The sequence below is a fragment of the Montipora foliosa genome, chromosome 6 (assembly GCF_036669935.1).
Source record: "Montipora foliosa isolate CH-2021 chromosome 6, ASM3666993v2, whole genome shotgun sequence".
In the NCBI taxonomy this organism is placed as follows: domain Eukaryota; kingdom Metazoa; phylum Cnidaria; class Anthozoa; order Scleractinia; family Acroporidae; genus Montipora; species Montipora foliosa.
In genome coordinates this window covers 40,318,698-40,338,697 of record NC_090874.1, presented here as the reverse complement: position 1 = coordinate 40,338,697, position 20,000 = coordinate 40,318,698, and the positions used below count along the sequence as shown (strand labels likewise).

Here is a 20,000-nt window from a genome sequence, read left to right as displayed (position 1 = left end):
AACTTGAAGCAACTAATTTTCAAGTTTTGGAGACTGACTTCATGATTGTTTGAAACCGCGTAGTCCACGTTAAACTGCGTTCAAAAACCGGCCTCAAGAATCTTAACTGGAATGACAAAAAAAAATGCTAGTTTTACGACGAGATTTCTTTAATGGTTGGGCTTCCCTTGATAAACACTACAGATTTTCAAGTTACAACCTCGGTTGTTCTCGGTGTAGTTAACGATCTCTGCTAGGATGCCAGATTCTGAGCTTATGAGTTCATGACGTCAGGCTACTCACCTGAACCTGTAACCTGGAACCTGCAGTCGGAACTCAAAACGTATTTTAAGCTACAAAAAGAAACAGTCGGGAGAATGATAGTAAGATATACTGCATATAATAATGTGTGATCTAAATAACACATTTTCAATCTGGATATATTGAAATGCGCCTATCTGTTAAAGGGTAATTTAAGTGCTATCTTTGCAACGACAACGCTACAAAACAAGAGCATCATTAGTGAAAAGAGACAAAATAATCTTGCGGCACGGATTTCAGCCCATATTTTTGTGGTACTCTGCTTAACAACGACGTGAAATTACTAAATTTGAGGTTTTGACGACATTGTGACCATAAAAAGTTTTCTTTTTCCTCTGAAATCGCTTGTACCAAATTCACTTTTGGGATACTGTTTGTGAACGAAATGGAGTAATCATTTGCGGGAGACTTGCGAAAGTGCAAAGGAAATCCCCGTGCAAAACGGACGCAACAACTCCCAACATTTTTGGGATATGCTATGCGCGTGCGTGGCCCCACCGATGTTGGAAGAGCTGTGCAACCGGAGCCAACATTGTTGCGGGACGCTTCGGCCATGCAAATTTCCCTTTCGTAAACGGTCGTTGCCATTTCTCAGAACGGTCGTTGCCATTTAAAACGGTCGATGCCATTTATAACGGTCGACTACACACTTCACTTCAAAGAAAATTAAAAGAAACAAACTAAGAAAAAATATTAACAAACATTAAGACAAAAAAGGAAAAAGAAAACATTTATAAAAGAAAAACTGGAGGGAAAAAAGAGTCCGAAAATTTCAAAACTCGAACTCGGGTTCTTAGCCCTCACCCTAAACAGAACCCTAACCCGAACTCTAACTCATGTGACCAGCGAGACACAACTCCCAGTAACCGCAACCTTTTGAGTTCTTAGACCTAATTAGTGTAATTCAGAGCTAAAAAATGGCATGGACCGTTTCAAATGGCAACGACCGTTTACGAAAGGGAAATAGGCTTCGGCGATCATCGAACAAAAGAAATGTTCCAGTTGTTGGCTCAAGAGTTTGACCAGTTTCAAACTTCGTGCAACAAACCCCAACACATAACACGTAACAACATGCAACAGGGTGTGCAAACGAACGCAACATGTGACACCCAACAATGTTGCGTCCGTTTGCACGGGGCGTTATATTTTGAGGTGACGTTTTCGTGGACGTCGCCGTCGTAGCTCTTGGAGTACCCCTTGGAGTACCTCAGGTAGAGTATTGGCCTCGTGTCCAGGTGACAAGAAGAGCTTTTGTTGACAATGTAACAATCTGTTACAATAGGCCATTTTACAGTTGTTTGCTCAGTGACCTGGCCTATGAATGGCTGCGAGGCTGCCGGTGACCTTGAATTGATACAGACCTCACTGCTTTTATCGTGTAAATTGTGTTGTTGTGATTCAAATTAGTCCACATTAACATTAGAAAAGCACAAAGGTTTGTATCAAAACAGGGTCACCGGCAGCCTCGCTTCCATTCTTAAGCCAGGTAACTTAGCTACAACTGTAAAATGGTTTGTTATCAAACATGACGACGCACAGGAAATTTGAAAACAAAAAAACCGATTCTGAGATACAGTTATTTCGGATACAAACGTTTTTTCGAAGAAATGTAAATTTGATTGTAGGCAATGTCGTTAAAAGTTATTGTTTATGAGATTGGAGGTTCTCTTTTAATGAATGTTCATTGCCTCCTTGAGCTGGTAATGAGTTTGTAGGTTTCAGCTTAGAACGGACGTTAACGTTTGATTTTTTTGTGCACAGCACCTTTCTCGAGCGGCAACAAACCTGAGCAGGCTGGGTCGCAGGCGAGAGGCTATCAAAGCGATGTTGAAACATGCTGCTATCAAAAGAGCCTTTGCTTACGACTGTGACATCCCTGTGGAAAGGCAAGACTACTTCTTGGAGGTACAGTGCCGAGAAGGAACAAAAACAACTTTTGTCATAACGATCAGCCTAATAGACCACTTTCGAAAATACCATAATACTCTTTGTTTGTCCCTCCACATTTTGCATAAGCATTGTTTCCAGTTTCTCTTGGGACTTACAATGGCCCCAAGAGAAAACAAAAACAATGCTTACGCAAAATTTAGAGGGAAGTATTATGGTATTTTGGAAAGTGGCCTATTTACAGTTTAAACGAACTGGTTGATTCGTTTGCACGGAAAAACCTCAAGGAGGTTTGTGCTCCCTGGGGAAGATCCTTGTAATCCCTATACTCATGGCGGTCGTATTTAAGCGCTTTGAACCTTTACACGCACTCCATTGCTTGTTTCGTTTGCAAAGAAGCACCCAAGGAAGTTTGAGATCCCTGTAATTTTGTCGATAGTAGAGAGCTTTGAATGCCTTTACACTGATCCGGTTTGTGCAACAGCACAATAACCAAAGTGCTGAACCTTGATACCACTGGTTCAAATACCATTGGTTCAAATACTTGCATCCCGTAATATGGGCTTAGTCCCTTTGGTAATTAAGGAAAACGAGGCTGCTAGGCTTAGCAATAATTTATTATCATCGTCATTAAAAGGGGTTTTTGTCTTGACTCTCTGGCCTCTTCTGCTCAAGTACGAATGGCCGGTAACTCCAAGCGCTCTTATTGTGCTAATATTCCAAATTCTCCCGCCCCTTGCTTCATGTCAACTGACAAAAAAAAAACATCGACCAACTTGCCAGACACATTTTACACAAGGTCCTCATATACACGTATAACCGTGAATGACATCTACACTACTTCTGCGTTATTACATTCTTTTACAATAATTCTAGAGATTGACGGGCTAATTTTCTGTTATTAAGTTCGTCAAGACTACAAATAATGAACACTATTTCTGACAAATTGCTGTTGACCGGTCCTCGATTAGTGAACAGTGTATTTAACAACACGCAATCATTTAAATACACTTTAGGAGACTTCAAGCCAGAAGTGATCTCAGTTCAATCTTTTTTTTCCTTTTCTTAGAGAAACTCTACTTCTCCAAGCCTTGGTCGTGATACCGATGAAAGTGAATACTCTTTTTGCTTTGCTATGTCTAATTCCAATTTGGGTCTTTACAGGCGTTTGATATCTTGAAAGAAGCTGTTGGTTTATCCGATGCCGTGTCACATGACGTACAGTCTGTCTGCAGTCTTTCAGAGGTAAGGAAAAGGGATCCTATCGGGAAACGTTTGTCACCCTTCTTCCTTGTCCATTACTGATGCCCGCTGATCAATGAAAGAGCTTTTTTTTAACGGTCTGTGACCTCGTTTTAACAAATATCCATAAAACTCAGTGCTGAGAGCCCTTATTTCAAAGAGGATGGCAACTTATTGGTCATCTCACCATTAATTAAAGACTTGATGAAGGAGTGGAAGTGACTTCGTCAATTTTCACGGAAGTTCATAGAACTTTGGGCGAGAAGATGGTCGCGTGTCGTTTTGGACTTCCGGTTCCTGAGATATCGTCTTTTTTTTCTCTTAGCTTCGCAATTTGAGTCTGCCTGTTCAACGGGAAGCCATCAACACAAAGCTGGTCATCGCAGATTTGATGATTGACATGTTAAAACAGTTTTCTGACGAAGACAGAGAGAAACGTGAGCGAGAAATACAGAAGGGATCGATTCAAAAGGTATAAGGTCCGTTTATGTGATAGGCGGTTAAAAATTGCTTTTCTTCGAACTTTACGATTTCCCTTGTGATTGGCTAAAAGATCTTCCTCCGTCTGATTTTTAGCCATTCAAAGGCATTTTCGTTGTCTGGCCCCAGTTATTCAAACGATGGATAGCGCTATCCACCGGTTAAACCACTATCCAGTGGTTAAGTGATAACGAAACCAATTTCCGCTATCCAATCCAGTGGATAGCGTTGTCCACCTTTTGAACGACTGGGGCCTGGTGTCCACGAACCTGGCAAGCGTGCGATGCAAATGGGAGAAAAAGCGGACTAAATGCGAGTCGAAATTGTTCACGCACCAAATTGACCGACTTTTGCATGAGTTCTTTACAAATAGCTAGGTTGATATTTTTAGGGGAAAAACACCTGAAGCATTTTAATCTGAGATAGGGTGGAGAGTATTTGCACACTTCACGGACCTTGCCAGTTTTATTTTTAGTACCTGAATGAATTACGTATGGCCAGGATTCCGTAACCAGGAGTCTACAACTCCAGTAGAAAGTTTTCACGTGACGTCACAGCGGCCATGTTTGTGTACCTAAACAGTAGGGGTAAGACATGGTTCCATATCTCAAAGTGCCCTTGGACTTGAGGTGCCTGGGAATGAATTTAAATCACTGGAATCGGAATTAAGCCTAAATATTGTTTTAGGCCTAATTAGGCCTAAGGTTAGCTTTTCTAAGGGGTTTGGGCTTTTTCAACAATTACATTATAACCTCAGTCTGCATTTTACACTGACCGATTCCACTGATTTAATTTCATTCCCAGGCTGCTCACGTCCAAGGGCACTTTGAGATATGGAAACAAGTTCTTTTTAAACAGTAGAACGGCGGCCATGTTGGTATACCCAAATAATCCCCTGGGAATTGAGCTCTATTATCATGCAAACGTTTTCTCTTGTTTCGGTGGAAAAACGTGGTTACTGATCACGTTAGTGAAAACGCTCTTTACAAATTCTATGCAAGGGCATTTTCACAGATGAAGCTAATTTAGACGATTTCTTAAATAAGATTTGGCTTGCACGAATTACCATTCTCAATCCCATGGGTACTAATTTCTCATGCAGGACTTTCATAATTGCTGTCAGAATGGACATTTTCCTTAGAACCACCCTGCTAGCAGAGCCTTTCCTTTGTTTGCTAGATTTTGGCGTTCTCGAGAAAGGCTCTGCATGAATTGAGTAAGATCTTTATTGAATATGCGCTGCATGTTGCTAGGATACAGTCTCGAACCCAAGCCTAATATGCCAGATCTCGCCGCCATCTTGGTTTTTCATGGTACAGCGGGCTCAATTATAACCATCGGTTTTGTCAATAAACGGACGCGCTCACTGGAAAAACCGGTTTGACGAGAGAAAACAAGATTGACTAGTCCAGAAGTTCGGGCTGCGGCGGCTTCAAAGAGTTGACGCGATTCGGGCAGAGCCTCCTTTTCTCCTCCTCAGTAAAGAAAAGACAAAAGGAGGCTCTGCTCGCAGGGTGCCTTAGAACCAGTCACAATCGAGATTGTATGATACGAGTTTAGATTACTTTTCGTTCTTGTTCAGACCTCGAAAGAGCAACTAAGAAATTTTCCATGACTCTTTGGACGGCCTTTATAGGCCCAACTGAAAACTGCTTTCATTACCTCTTCCGGATCCTGAAAAAAAGAATTAGCGGGACTGAGACTGAGAAAATGTTATACAGACTACAATTCAAAGGGTTGTAAGTTGAAAGGCTAACTATTTCCTGTTCAGAAAGTTGCGACATTGATAGCGCGCGTGTGCCAGAAAATTACTTCGTAATACAGAGATCAAAGCATGACGACAAACCATAACAAAAGACGAAATCTCGAACTCAGGAAGTCTGCGTTTAGACATTCCAAAAGGGTATGTCTTTCGTGTTTTTCAGCACACAGTAATTTCGTTCCCGTTCGATGTGCGAAATTGCTTGGGAATCAACCACTTTTGAAAGCAACCCTCAGATTATGTCAAATAACGCGCGCTCTTAACTTTTGTTTTCACCTTAGTGTACTGGGAACGAAAACCTCGAAAAAGGTTCTCCAGTTTGACTACAAGTCTTCTGTGATGCTGTCCTTTCCTTGAGAAAGTAACACTTCGGGCAACACCAGGGTTCTGAACGAAGATGAAGATACCCCTGTTTCATATTGTGATGAACGACTTTGTTTTCGACACAACTGGCCACCTTCGCGGCTTCGCCCCTCGCATATCATGTTCTCTCGGCGGATTTTCGAGCAAAAGAGAGACTGCTTGCAGTCTAACTTAACCTCGGGCCGAGACTAATAGAGCGTTTTCACTTACGTGACCAACAGCCATATTGGATTATTGAAACAAAAGAAAGTATTTGCATAAAAATAGAGTTCAATTCCCGGAGGATTAAGGGGGTAGTTTCTAAAGAAACTGGTGCTGCGTCGGTTGCCAATTTACATTATCAACTCCGTTGATAAAACCAAATTTTTGTATAAAATCCCTGAGGATTAGTTTGGTACACCATCATGGCCGCCATTTACCAACATGGCCGCCGTGACGTCATGTGAAAACGCACAATGGGCTATTTCCGAGTTCATGTCTGCCTCGTCTTTAAAGCGAGTCTACGTGCGAAGTTTTTGTGATGGTAATTAGTTCTACTTTACATATGAAACAAAACTAATTATCTTAAGGAAAATTTCGAACTTAGACTCACTTTAAAGACGAGGCAGACATGAACTTGGAAATGGCCTATTCTAGATCTCTTTCTTCTCAACAACAAGGAAGGAAAAGAGCGAGATCCTGGATTTCGGGCTGCCGTCCGAATCTCTTAATGTCTCTATTTGCTTTGGCCATTCTGGGTCCTTGAATGTTTTTTAGTGTAGTTAATGTGAATATTGAACCACAATAAGTGCATGTTCCGCAGATTTCTGAAAAGAGAATAAGGAATAAGACTAACTCACTATTGTCATTTCGTGAGCTTTTGTAAACTTCAAGTGGCAGTTTTTTTTTTTTCACAGTTACATTTGCATTGCTTCTGAAGGGAATAGCATGGTTTTTAGTATAATTATATAGGGGATTATTGACCGTAAAATTCTCTTCTCTGATTGGTTGGACTTGAGGTGATTATTACCCGATAATCACCCAACCGATTTTTGCAAAATGGCCGCAAGCCGTTTTGTCGAGGTGGCAAACGAAGATATTAATTGCTTTAAAGAAAATGCATATTTTCAAATCATCACCTATGTAATTATAATAAAACATTCACTTCAGGCTCGGTGAATAAAAACCTCGACTTCGTATCGGTTTTTATTTATCGATATTCACCTTACTTTAGGCAAATAATTGTTAAATATTCGATTTGCCCCCATACTACAAACTTTGGTTTAAAAAAATGTTTGAATACTACAGTCCTGTTTTTGTTCTTCAGATGATAGATGATTACGTAGGCGTCGAGGTATCACCGTCCGAAAAGGAACAAAAATGGAGAGAAGTAACAAGGTAATGGATCTTGTGAACTGTTTTCGGCTCATGATTTCATGTAATGATCTTTATTTTGTCCCGTCTTACAGAACCCTGGCAGATGACATTATGATGCAATTGTCAATGGCGCATGGACTGACGGGTAATATAGGATACCTCAAGGCGAAGGTAGGTGTTCTCTTTTATTACACGGTTTAGAGATGTACTAGCGTTTTAGCGCGTCTGATTTGCCCTTTGTCTCCAACTCAATAGAAATCAGTGATTCCGTAGATGCTTATGCGTGTATTATGTTGCCTTAAGAGTACATTATGTTGGATTATTCTTGAATTCAGTCGATGAAATTGACTCAGATTTTTGTAAACCTCTTATGGCGCTCTTCTTCGAATCGCCTTATGAAAGAATTGAACAAATACCGTAAAGTGAAAGGAAGGGATTTAATTGTGAGATCTCAAGTGTTGTAGCATTGATGACAGATATATAAACTTAAGTGAAGACGCCCAAGTTGTTAGTTGCAAAATAGGTTTTGTCGTTTTTTGTAGACTCTGCACGTTCTCGGCCGCTGCTTAGCTGTTTTAGCTGCTCACACTGCTCCTGATTCAGACTCTCAGTGGAAAGGTATTGAGGTGAGAAAACTAAAAGGAATGCTTTTTATAAACGTGAGTTTACCGGCTCTTGTGTTCATGCTTGCCCGGAGGATTTTATTCCATAGTTCTTGACTCGGGGATATCCGAAGAAGAAGCGAGTGCTCTGAACAGATGTCGAAGTAACGAAGTTCCTTTTACTAATTCCGATGTTCGCAAAAGCTGGCAACTTTTTAATGAAATGAGCGTTAAGCAACCCAAAAGAAAGGTTATTACTGACATTATAATTGAGGGCTGTAAAATAACTTCTGCATCTCACATGGCAGAGGCCTTTAACTGTCATTTTGCAAACATTGGACACAATCTGGCGGCAGACTTACCTCCGGCCGACAAGGAACCTAAACATTATCTTGATGCGACAAATAAATTATGTCCTTCTCTTTCAAAATTAAAGTTGCAGTACCAGTGAGGGCCAAACGTTTCTTGAAAAATTAGAAGTCAACACCTGGCCTGGACATCGTGCCGTCCAAATTGTTAAAAATCGCGGCAGAAGTTCTGGCACCTTCCCTGGCATTTATATTCAACCAATTCCTTTCCGCTAGATTGTTCCAAAAGAGTGGAAGCTAGCCAGAGTAACGCCAATTTTTAGAAAGGGCAACAAGCAAGGTGTTGATAACTACCGTCCGATCGATCATTCCCAGTGTTGCTAAAGTATTCGAGAAAATAATTTACAATCACTTTTATAAGTATCTTAACGATAACAAGCTGTTATAAATTGTCAATCCGGCTTCAGATCACTTCATAGCACACTTACTGCCTTGCTTGAAGCTACCATCAACAGTTGGTCTATCAATATATAGACAATGGTCTTATCAATGGTGTAATATTTACAGATTTAAAAAATCAATCCTGTTACGCAAATTAGCAAGCTATGGAGTAGATCAAATTGCCCTGAAGGGGTTTGGCTCTTACCTAAGTGCGATCGCCAACAATAGTGTTGAGTCAATGGTGAACTTTCTCGTGTAATTGCTATTAGTTGTAGTGCCCCTCAGGGAAGTCTCACAGGTCCCCTCGTCTTTTTGATGCGCAATAACGATCTCCCAAACTGCTTGAGTAATGCGATACCGAGAATGTTTGCCGATGACACCAACATCAGCGTCGCTGCTAGTAGCCTACTTGAGCTGGAATGTTCAGTAAACGGCAAGCTTGCTAATCTTCATGATTGACTATAATGGTGAACAAATTAAGCCTACACGAGTTATATTTGTTCATGTCCTCTTCATACTCCCATACGTTAAACATCAGTTTTACTTTTAATGTACTTTAACTGATGTTTTTTACCGGGTCTAAATAAAGTCTACCTGTACCTGTACCTTTATCCTGGGACAAGTGAAACGTTTTGTTGACTTGTTTTCTTCAGGTGGCAACGCAAGCATTGGAAGTGGACAAACCAGCTGCTGTGGACCCTGGAAACGAGGTCACCGAGGGTACTGAAATCGAGTCTATCCAGACCCCATCGCGGGAGTTACTTCAATATGCAAATCAAGCACTTCAGTTGAGTGTAAGCAAACATATACATTATTAGCCTGACGTACGTTGGATGTCTCTTCCCTGCATGCCAAGGGACTCATCGGCCACGAACATGTGCATGATAATATCCTTTACATTTACTAGCGTTTTGTGCAATTTGGAGTCCTCGTGAGGTATATGTAACAATTATTCCATAAGCGCGCGTTGGATATGAGATGGTAAATAGCCTACGAGGCGCGTAGCGCCGAGTTGGCTCTAACCAGTCTCATATCCAACAAACGCGAATGGAATAATTGTTTTATTAAATTCCTTCAACTCCAAAAATTTGGAAGTACGAAATACGAGCGGAAAAAGCGAGCAAATCCGAGCGAAATCGAAAAAAACTTGATGAGAACTGATGCGATGTTGTGTAATACCTTGTTGTCAGACAGACGCAGGCTCATCACAAAAACATTTCTTGCCTTTTCGCGTACTTCTTAACGTCGGAATTGGTCCAAACTTTCCCCCCAAAAAGTTTTTGTTCTCCTTTTTGGCTTTATTTAAAGAGAAATTTGGCATTCCGACGAAAACATTTTTAGTTTCGCAACGCTTAACGCAATCATTTACCATATAAGGTATATGAGCTGATAACCGAGATTGAGTGAACCAATCAGAGCACGCGAAATGCATTATCTGAGGTTGAGAATTTAATAAAACCTGATATACTTACAAGGCGTTGCTCAAGAATGTTGGCTGTACAAAAAGATCCTTGATAAGTCCTTTGGGAGGGACGCAACACGCGGTTGTCATGGTAGCCACGAAATTTTCATAGTATTATTTGAAATGATTTAATAACTAAAACCCCAATGCAACTGGACTCTCCATGCGAGAAAACACTGGAAAACACCCGGAAAGGAACACAACAGAATCATAAAGTCGAATCGCAAACGGCCAGAAATTTGACAGTTTTCAACACTTGACCGGGAAGAGCCCCAGCGAACTGGTTGTCAGAGAAAGACTTGAACCCAAGATCCCTGGATTACAAGTCCAGGTCCCTACCACTAGACGTCGCTACCTCGCTTTCATCATTAAAGATGAGAAAGCCTACGGCTCGTGCAATTTTGAGAACTTTCAAAACATCACTCGTGACAATAAATCACGAAATGCACCCGCGTTTAAATGATTTCCCACTTCCCATACTTACTCCGTTATGCTAGAGAGGAGAAATAACCTGGTTTTAGTTTTTGTCGCACAAACATGCGTTGAATTTTGTTTAATTTGGTACTTTTTTTAATATTTGCCTACACAGGCTGAATACTCGACTTCTAAAAGATATCTGAGCCAAGCCGTGGAGTGTTTATCACAGTGCGTCCAGATAGGGCTCAGGCAAGGCTATAGAGTAAGAATAATTTGCTTCTATGGTGTTCTTTAAACTGCTTTTAACAACATTTAACTCGCCAGCCAACAGGGTCTCCTGTGGATTATTCGCTTGAATAGCGACCGGTCAAAAGACAAGGGAATGGAAACAACTTCTCAAGTTTTGACCGCTCGCTCCTACCCTATGCCAGTCACGAAACTAATTCTTGATTTAGTTTGCTCAGCAGTGCCGCTTTGAAATTGTCTTTCCTCAGCCTCCATGTGTTGGACCAAATACCCTTGTATTTTCTTTTGTTGTAGGACATTGTATGTAATGCAGCTCGTGACTTGGTGGATTCCATAGGGGCTCACGATCCTCTAACCTCATCACAATATCTGGCGCTTTATCAAGTATGTGTAACATTCAATCTTGCCTCTGGTATTCCGGTTAGTCTCACCAGTGACAAATTGTTCGAATCCCAGTTGACATTTGTTATTCATTCAAAAGATTACTGATTGGCTCCGATCCCCCACATAATTTTAACCTCTGTTTTTCTATTATATGAGGCCAAATATAATTTAGGCAAAGTTAAAGCCAAGTCAATGCATCGATTTTGCCTGGGATGTTTGGGGGGACTCCAGGGAGGTTTTCAGGGGCATTACCATGGCTGGAGTTGCTTTGTCGCTTGCTTGCTTCTCTTCCCTCCCTTCCTCCCTCCCTCCCATATTTTTGGGTAAGCATACGTTCCACACTCTGGTTTTTTTCAGTGATGTGTTGACAGGTGCCTGGGAGGTGGACTGTGGTTCGGTTGCCATGGTGACCTCCTTAGCTCCTCGGCACCTACTCTCCAATAAATAGGCGTAGTGTTTTATTGGACAATTGACGTCATTATTATTGGATAAATGAGGTAGTTTTGTCCGCAAGCTATAGGCGAGGAATCTGAACAAAAAAAGATTTTATTCGAATAACAATATAAGAGAAAATTTAAAGCGGAGCATCAGAACTTATCTTCGCTGAACAAACGGGAAAATGTGTAGTGTAAACCCCTGTCTACTTTGTTAAGATTGGACGGCGTTCTTTGTCAGAATACAATAAGTGTTATTCTTATGCAAATATGTCGCAGGGTATTCGGCGGTTAAGGTAGCGGTGTTTTGTTGTTGGTCATGGATTCCCAACATCGAACAATGATTGCCTCTTGTAAGAAGATCGTTAACTTTTTCTGTTACTTCACTTGGTACTTCGTTGCATGCCAATTGTTGATGTTTTTTTTGTTAGAGTTGCCATCTATCTCAAGTTCTTGAGGGTGTGTTAAGACGAGTTCAACTGGATCCGTCTGTGTCCCGTCAAGCCGCCTTGTTGCATCAGAGAAGATTATTGACCGAAACAGAAATTCTGAACGACGCGTCTTCCAGCATATTAGCTTCAAATTCAAATCATCTGTCCGAATGCGAGGTGACATTAGTTTTCTTATAAAATGGTTTAAACCCAGGAGTTATATACCTCGATGGAATTTGATCGTCTGGGTAGCAGCCAGGTAACAGTCCTCCTCAAGACTACTTTCATCCAGACGATCAAATTACTTTGAGGTATTAGTTTTCAAACACGACAGTGCTTTTAAAATCGTTTGTTTCACAACGAGCTCGTCATCCTCTATTGACTCGCTTCCTCTTGGCTTTCCCTTTCTAGGCTTGGCGACGATTAACAATCGCAAGAAATCATTTGGAACTGACGCGCGAGTTTTCAGCCACCAATATACAATTCATTGTTCTTCAGCACTCACCTGACAGGTACATTGACTTTTCGCTTGCATGGTCTCTCACTTATCGTAACTTGCGCCAAGTCAATTCACCTAATTTAACGTTTCCGTTAACGCTGAAGTTGATACCAATGATAAGAAGGTCATCGAGCGCTCTTTACCACACCTCCCATTTTCAAAGCTCCATTTTATAGGAATCTCAGCTGTAGCTATATTTATCAGGTTAGAATGAAGTTGGACGCCGGCTGAATGCTGTGATGACAAGGTGTTACTGGTGGTCGATATTCAGACCTTAGACGCTTCTAAGTCTCCGGTGTTTAAAGAGACCTTGTATCCAATTTTCTTTTCTCTTACAGACGGTATCTTTATGGAGCTGTGTTAGACAAAGGCCGCTCACCAGTGGCAAGTGGCAAGGCTAACAAGCAATCTTCGACCGCACCAGGTACCTGACTTTGTTTATTTGAGTTTCACAACCTAGGTTGTAAGAGTCACGCAACAGAATAAAGCTCCAATTGATAATGTTCCCCATTACAAGGCCAGTCCACAACGTCGGGTATTACGTCTCCTATACTTCGTGACCAGTGCCGGTGTGGGTGCTTTAACGTCCCACGTTATTAACAGCAACAGAAGCCCATGACTAGGAGGGTACAAATTCATTGTATTTGTGTAGTGGCGTTTTTACAGACCGAGATATTTTTAGATTGATTTTCCTGCGAAGCTAGACCTTTCCAGCTAATCACAAGTCTTGCATAAGAAATAAATACCCATGGGATTGGGAATGATAACTCGTGCAAGCCAAATCTTATTTAAGAACTCGTCTAAAAATAGCTTGATCTGTAAAAAATGCAATAACATAGACCTAGTATTGGAGTTGTAGGCTTCTGGTTATAGGGTTGTGAGAGAGGCCTAGGGTTTATAGTCCTTATCAGAGAAGACTTAAAAGTCAAACCATTTGCAGATGTCATTGCAAAGGCAGCACTTTAAGGTCTTTCGTCAGCCTATCCTACTGAGGACCAGCTATTCTGTAGCGATGAATGAAATATTCGGCTAACGTCTCGCAATGTATGTGGGTTAGGTTTTTGAATTTCACTTGTTTTGTGCAGTTCCTGTAAAACCCATCATAACCCGCGCAGCTGTGAATGCACTGGAGTTAGAACAACTCATTGAAGAGTTCAGCCTGTTCAAATCCAACACCGCTTCTGAACTCATGAGGCGAAACTATGTGAGGCGACAACATGAACAGAAAAGAAAGATGTTGGCGAAACTTGAGGACAATAATCTACACACTGAAAGCCAGGTTAGATGTTGTAAAAAAGGAAAGGAAAGGAACTTTATTTAAGTGTCTAGTCGTGCTGCCGCTGGAGCACTAATTGGGGACACTGTAAACGAAAATTAACAATGAAAGCAAATCAAGTCAAATGTTGGTTTTTGAGGAGAGGGGAAACCGGAGTACCTCTCGGTGCAGAGTAGAGAACCAACAAACTCAACCCATATATGACTCGAACCCGGTCCACATTGGTGGGAGGCGAGTGCTCTCACCACTGTGCCATCCTTTCACCCCTATACGAAGGACCTTAACTGGATTTACTGTTAACAACATGTTACCAACATGTTAACAACTGTTAACTATACCGGCTTTTGTTCACCAGTCATTTATTTCCAATCACGAATTAAGTGACATTCCTCGGTATTCATGTGAATAACAAACCATACGCCCCGCCGGATTTTCCCGAAAAAAAACCACGAAAACCATGTTGTAAGACTTAATGGGAGAATTCCCATAACTGCGATTGCATCGTCTTGTTCTCGTAAGGTATGACTTTATTAGAACTTGCTCAAGCGAGGGAAGACCCAACAAGCGAATCACATTGAAATTTGGTTGTGATTTTGATTGACTGAGAAAGTGGCACGAAAAATTTAGGTCAAAGGCAAACCCAGTTGCAAAATTACTTTTGACATTCATTGATTTCCACACTGTTTGACTCCTTTGTGTCTTATTCAAGTTACGTTGATTTCTTGGCAGAAACCGTTGAATGTTGACTCTAGCTTCGCTGAAAACGAATCCCAACTTGAGGTAAGAGGTAGTCGACTACATTTTTGAGGGTGCTGGGCTTGTAATTAGATAAATTTGAATTCACAGCTCGAGTCTTCGTTTCATGGCCAGAAAAGTCAAAATGAAACCTTGCTAAAAGGAGTTTGAAGTAAACACTTATTCTGATACTTATACTGTCTTTTACAAAACAAAACAACTGGTTCCAGTCCATGTAATTGTAAGTTCTCCTCGTGGGTTTGAGTTTTTAGTGACTGTTCATGTAATCGTTGTCATTGAGAATATTTAGTTGTTTTAGTACACGGGCTGTTATAGAAAAAAAAAAACATTTTTCTTCATTGTGGTTTTTTCCCTAGTCTCATTTTAAAGATGTGGTGGCTGCTGTTGAAGCTTATTTGGATCCTGTACTAACCAAACTTCATCCGGCATTGAAGTAAGTCATTCCTTCCTTCCTTCCTTCCTTCCTTCCTCCCTTCCTTCCTTCCTTCCTTCCTTCCTTCCTTCCTTCCTTATTTGTTTTAGTGGAAGCCAAAGGTGACCTCTGAGACATCTGTTATCTATACAGGAACTAAAGCAAACGCATCGCATGTCACACCTTTAGATGTCTGAATTCAGCTGTGCCAAAGACGTCGTAGATCTCTCTTACGTCTGAGCTCTCAAGTATAAATACTACCAGCACTAAACTGGAAGAGGCGTCTGCCCTAAGGGTTAAGTTCTTTTGACTTTCTCAGTGTCTTAGTATGTCCTCCGCTTTATGCCATGTTGTTTTCTGGTATTGCCCTTGCTGTCTTCCTTTATAACTCCTGATTGATCAATACTGTTGTCGAAGTAAAGTTGCCAATAAAATTTAGGTTACTGTGCTTAATTAACTCTTTTTCTTGTTTATTTGTTTTCTCAGTCCTGAGGCTGTGAGTGAGTCGGTTGTCGTGTTGGCGGATGAGTTGCTCCTTCAGTTACCACTCGAGGCTCTCAAGGTGTTTGCGGTTCCTCAGATCACCAGCTTAGCACGCGATTTCTCACTGCAGTTTCACTATCACCGTGTTCATCCAGCCGAGCGATCAGGTGATGTGCTTTCGTTTTTGAAGGATTGACTACACGCAGTAGCGATCCTCACTGATTCCTAAATAGTGACATTTTCGCAAGTTACTCTTTACAGGATTGTCAATAGCTTTTCTCCATTTTGAGTTTCAATGTAGGGCATTCTCTCTTGAATTTAATTACATGCAACTCCTTAGTCTGAAATCACAAGTTCGGTCAGGGACGAAACCAGCAGTAACCAAGGAGCAAACTGAGAACAGCGATTCGCTCGGTTTTTGCTCGTCGAATTTTTTCAGTTTCCCCCAATCTCTTTGTCCTCGTCCGTACGGAACTATTTACATTGCTAGTTTCTGAAACTTCGCATTTAGCTCTTTTCAGGGTGTTATACCAATGTTACACTTACTTATTATTCGTTCAACTTGTCTCGGAATTTATTGCGACAAACTTTGCACAAAAATTGCAGGCACAGACGTTTCTTGCGATTTTTTGTTACTGCAATCTTTGCGAGAACTATTAGTCGGCTCTTCTTTCTGTTACGCTTCTCGCAACGAAAATTTTAAACATTGCGTATTAATGTCTCATCTCTTCTCCAACTTGCATTGCAACATTTTGTAATATCAACCAATGAAAAAGTTCCCTTTTATATCATATGATCATCAAGAGCGAGACAAGTTGGAAGACACGTTTTCCATTGTTTGCACCTGTCGAGCAAATTTACTCACAACGTTAGTATTTTTATCGCGACGAAATTGTGAGACAAGTTGAAAAAGGAATTGCTAAGTCCCAATACAACAGCGTTTTCAGGTTTCCAAAACTGTGGGGTTAACTAGAGAAGGGGCAAGGGGGTTGTAGAAACAACATAGGCTAGCGCTGTGCATCAAGATTCATTTTGACGAGCGTCTATACCGAGAGAATTTGTTTTTTAGATCATGTAAGTCTTTTTGGTGAATTTCTTTGAGAAAAATACGCGGAGCACTGCTTGACAGATGCCTACACTTCCTTGTTTTCGTCGTGATATTACTCAACATGTGTTACTTTTATGATAAATCAATACATGGTTTGGTCTTGTTACTTTGCGAGGCCTTACATTCCTTGATGCTTTACAGACAGCTCAAACAAAACCGCTGGAAAAGGAGCGAAAAAGCCGGAAAAAGCTAAATCAGATAAACCATCCACAGCTAAATCCGGACAAAAGAGCGAAAAAAAGGTAAATGCAATGGTCATCATGCAGAAACATTTGTTACTCTTAGAAATGTTTGATAGAAGTTGTCTAGTATCAACATATCACAAACGGTGTCGACCACCATATGCAGTTTTCACTGAAAGGGGTGTTGAACAGCATTAGAAGTCGCGCTCTTTTATACATTTTACACAAACAGTTCTAGCAGCACATAAGGTTTGGGAAGCGTGTGTGTATTACTTAGCTCTTATTAACCGAGCAGGAGGTCTGTATGGGAGAATCTTGACCGAGGTCGTGAGTACAGACCGAACGCAGTGAGGTCTGTACACACGACCGAGGTCAAGATTCTCCCATACAGACTGACTAAGCTCGGTTAATAAGATGTTTATTATTTGGCAAACAAGACCAATTTAATTCGTTTAATGTAACTGGTTTGTACTAACTGACATTTTGCTTCCGAACGGCGTGGCGATGAGCTGAACTTAATTCTATCAAAGTTTGCTCGTCATCCTCTCTTTTGTCATCATGTTGTTTGGCACTTCCATAAATAAATATTGGTAGAAGAAAATACTCAATATTTTTGCATTTTAGTTTGCATCTTTTCACCGCAAAACATTACCGGTCTAGATGCCGGTCTAGATGGGAAAATCTAGACCGCGGTCAATATCGATTTCAGCCAATCAAATTCGTGAACTTGGTAGTTCCCAGTCCTTGTGAGACAGAGCCATATAATAAATGGCTTTATTATGTTTAATCTTCATAGCTCAGGCTACCTTCAGTTCCGGTTTCTCACCAACACTGGAAATCATTTGGCCATGCACTCATTGTTACCCTAATAGTACAGATATTAGTGCCTTCGCTTAAAGTAGTTCCGAGTTAAATGTCCCCCACAAGCTCATTTCATTTGTAATGTTTTCTTTTGTATAGTGTTTAGAAAGGGCACTTTCTATGTATATAGTTATTTATATCGCTCTTTGAAGAAGGCGAGAAGACATCATTCAAAGACAGGAATTGCATTAGTTATTGATCTAACGATCCTTAGAGTTTGTTCGGCCTGGGATTGCACCCCTAACCTCCCTCATAATCTTCGTATGCTTAATGACACCTAACCTGGCAATTCCTGTATTCTCGCAGGGCAAAGAAACTGGAAGTGGAGTTCCTAAGGAAGGGCCTGTGGTAGACTTCAACGGAATAAGATGTATCCTTAATCTTGAGATTTCACTGAACTTCTTTCATTCGAACTCGACGCCGATGGAAAGCGATGGAACTGTACGAGTCTTTTTCACTGAAGAATTTCTAGAAACATATCATAATGGTGTTCGAACAGTGAATTAAACAAAAACTCCAATTCACTTTCCTGAGTAAGGTGTAGATCTTCCCGGCTATGTTCGGAAATTTGATTGATGGAAGCCAAAACGCAGTTTGGCGGTTAGCGCTTGAGGTAAGATTCCGCAGAATTATGAAAACCGCAGTAACCTTAAAGGGGCTTTGTCGCGAAATTGAGCCAAATTCAGCGACTGTAAACTGGCAACGAAATCAACCAAAACGTTAAAAAAAACTACTTAGAACATTGAAGGAAGGTTTAAATGAACAGCAAATACAAAGGGAGGTTGGGATGTGCAAAACTGAAGAAGATTAAAATGGATTGTGAGTGGGGTAACTGTTCAGCCTAACAGTTTTTCAAAGTTGATTTGATTGGTTTGTAACGCAAATTATGTATGGTCGACCGTCATTTTTTTGGCACGGAGCTTTGATTTGTGTTGTTTAAACGTAATTTCTGGGTTAATACAGCTATGTCACGCAAAATGATGAAATTTCATGACACGCAAGATGCCCAAAAACTAGAATGAAGCATTGCAATAACCACTTGAAAATGTTGAACAACATAAAAGAAATGCAGCAAAAGGGAAGATACAAATGGAAAAGATTGAAATGGATTGCATTTGGGTAAACTTGTAAAAGTCGGCCAGACGTTTCTCAAGTTTATGACAAATCGCCTGGATAAAGGTCGATGATTTTGTCAGTAAAGGAATTCCACATTACCATTCTTGAGTTTTAAACTCGTGATTAACTAGAGATTTCCCCTAAACACCCTAAAATAACGTGACATAGCCCCTTTAACGTTAAGTTGCATAGGGAGAAGGGGCGAGTGATTGGTATAACGTCACAAAATCAACTGTACTGCCTTGCCACAGCCCCTTTTAGTATACACGTGCTTTATCGTTAGTGTATTTTTTAATCTGGTGATGAAATAAGCAGTGCATTAAACTGAACTTAACTGTTGAAGACATCGTTGACCCTCACAATGAATGCAGCGACGAAGGTAAGCCGCTAAGCTTGAACAATGGTAAATGTGCCGTCAAATAAAATGTTACCGCCTATGCTTTAAATGATACCCTCCTCTGACAACTCGCACGAGATAAGCAATGTGAAAAGGCCATATCGAATGAATCAGTCCTCCTTTGATGCGAAGGTTCGTCCTGATAGCTATGCAGTAATAAGGTTCTGTCGTTTCGTTGATTTTGTTGCGTTAATTGTGTTTCATTGGCCCTGAAAAGCGCCTATGAGGAGTGGTCAATAATTATGTATTGTATTGTATTGTATTTTATTATATGGCTCTGTCTCGGTTAATAAGAGCTAAGTATTGTATTGTATTGTATTGTATTGTATTGTGTTGTGTCTTGTTGTATTATATGGACGGAAGTGTTTTTCTCGGGAACTAAAACACTCGAAGAATCAATACGACCAGTACATCCGGGAACCCAGTGCCGTATTTTACGTGTGTAACACGAGTGGTCATGTTGAGCAACGACTTCACGATTTCCGCCTTTTTTGTTTATATTAATATCCAGTATTTGTATCATAAGCTTGCTTTTCAATCTCCACTATGTATATTTATTGTTCATATAAAAAGAAAATTTCACCTCAGCCCAAAGATGTCAATTTTATGTTTTCTTGGCGAGAACATTATTTCACTAGTGAGCGCATTGCCGGTTCTTGACTCAAGCATAAAAATCATATCTTCTCGCCACCGTTTAATATCCTCTTTGTATACCAATGGCTCCACGAAAAAAAGTTTTCGTCAAGTCAAATAGTAAAAACTACCTCAGTTTAGCTTTAGAAGAAGCCAAAAGTG

General features: G+C 40.7%; 1 protein-coding gene across 3 annotated transcripts in view; it reads left to right on the top strand.

The window, feature by feature from the left end:
- Positions 1 to 20,000, top strand: part of LOC138007347 (cilia- and flagella-associated protein 46-like) — a 132,082-nt gene that overhangs the window by 102,799 nt on the left and 9,283 nt on the right. For all 3 annotated transcript variants that reach the window (XM_068854178.1, XM_068854177.1, XM_068854176.1), the window contains 19 exons: positions 2,062 to 2,205; positions 3,352 to 3,432; positions 3,755 to 3,901; positions 7,341 to 7,411; positions 7,483 to 7,561; positions 7,933 to 8,016; positions 9,395 to 9,535; positions 10,793 to 10,882; positions 11,161 to 11,250; positions 12,116 to 12,292; positions 12,527 to 12,627; positions 12,953 to 13,038; positions 13,700 to 13,893; positions 14,620 to 14,670; positions 15,003 to 15,079; positions 15,545 to 15,708; positions 16,791 to 16,891; positions 17,999 to 18,062; positions 19,152 to 19,187. In XM_068854178.1, coding sequence (XP_068710279.1) covers positions 2,062 to 2,205; positions 3,352 to 3,432; positions 3,755 to 3,901; positions 7,341 to 7,411; positions 7,483 to 7,561; positions 7,933 to 8,016; positions 9,395 to 9,535; positions 10,793 to 10,882; positions 11,161 to 11,250; positions 12,116 to 12,292; positions 12,527 to 12,627; positions 12,953 to 13,038; positions 13,700 to 13,893; positions 14,620 to 14,670; positions 15,003 to 15,079; positions 15,545 to 15,708; positions 16,791 to 16,891; positions 17,999 to 18,062; positions 19,152 to 19,187 — 1,978 coding nt within the window. The remainder of the gene's footprint in view (positions 1 to 2,061; positions 2,206 to 3,351; positions 3,433 to 3,754; positions 3,902 to 7,340; positions 7,412 to 7,482; positions 7,562 to 7,932; positions 8,017 to 9,394; positions 9,536 to 10,792; positions 10,883 to 11,160; positions 11,251 to 12,115; positions 12,293 to 12,526; positions 12,628 to 12,952; positions 13,039 to 13,699; positions 13,894 to 14,619; positions 14,671 to 15,002; positions 15,080 to 15,544; positions 15,709 to 16,790; positions 16,892 to 17,998; positions 18,063 to 19,151; positions 19,188 to 20,000) is intronic.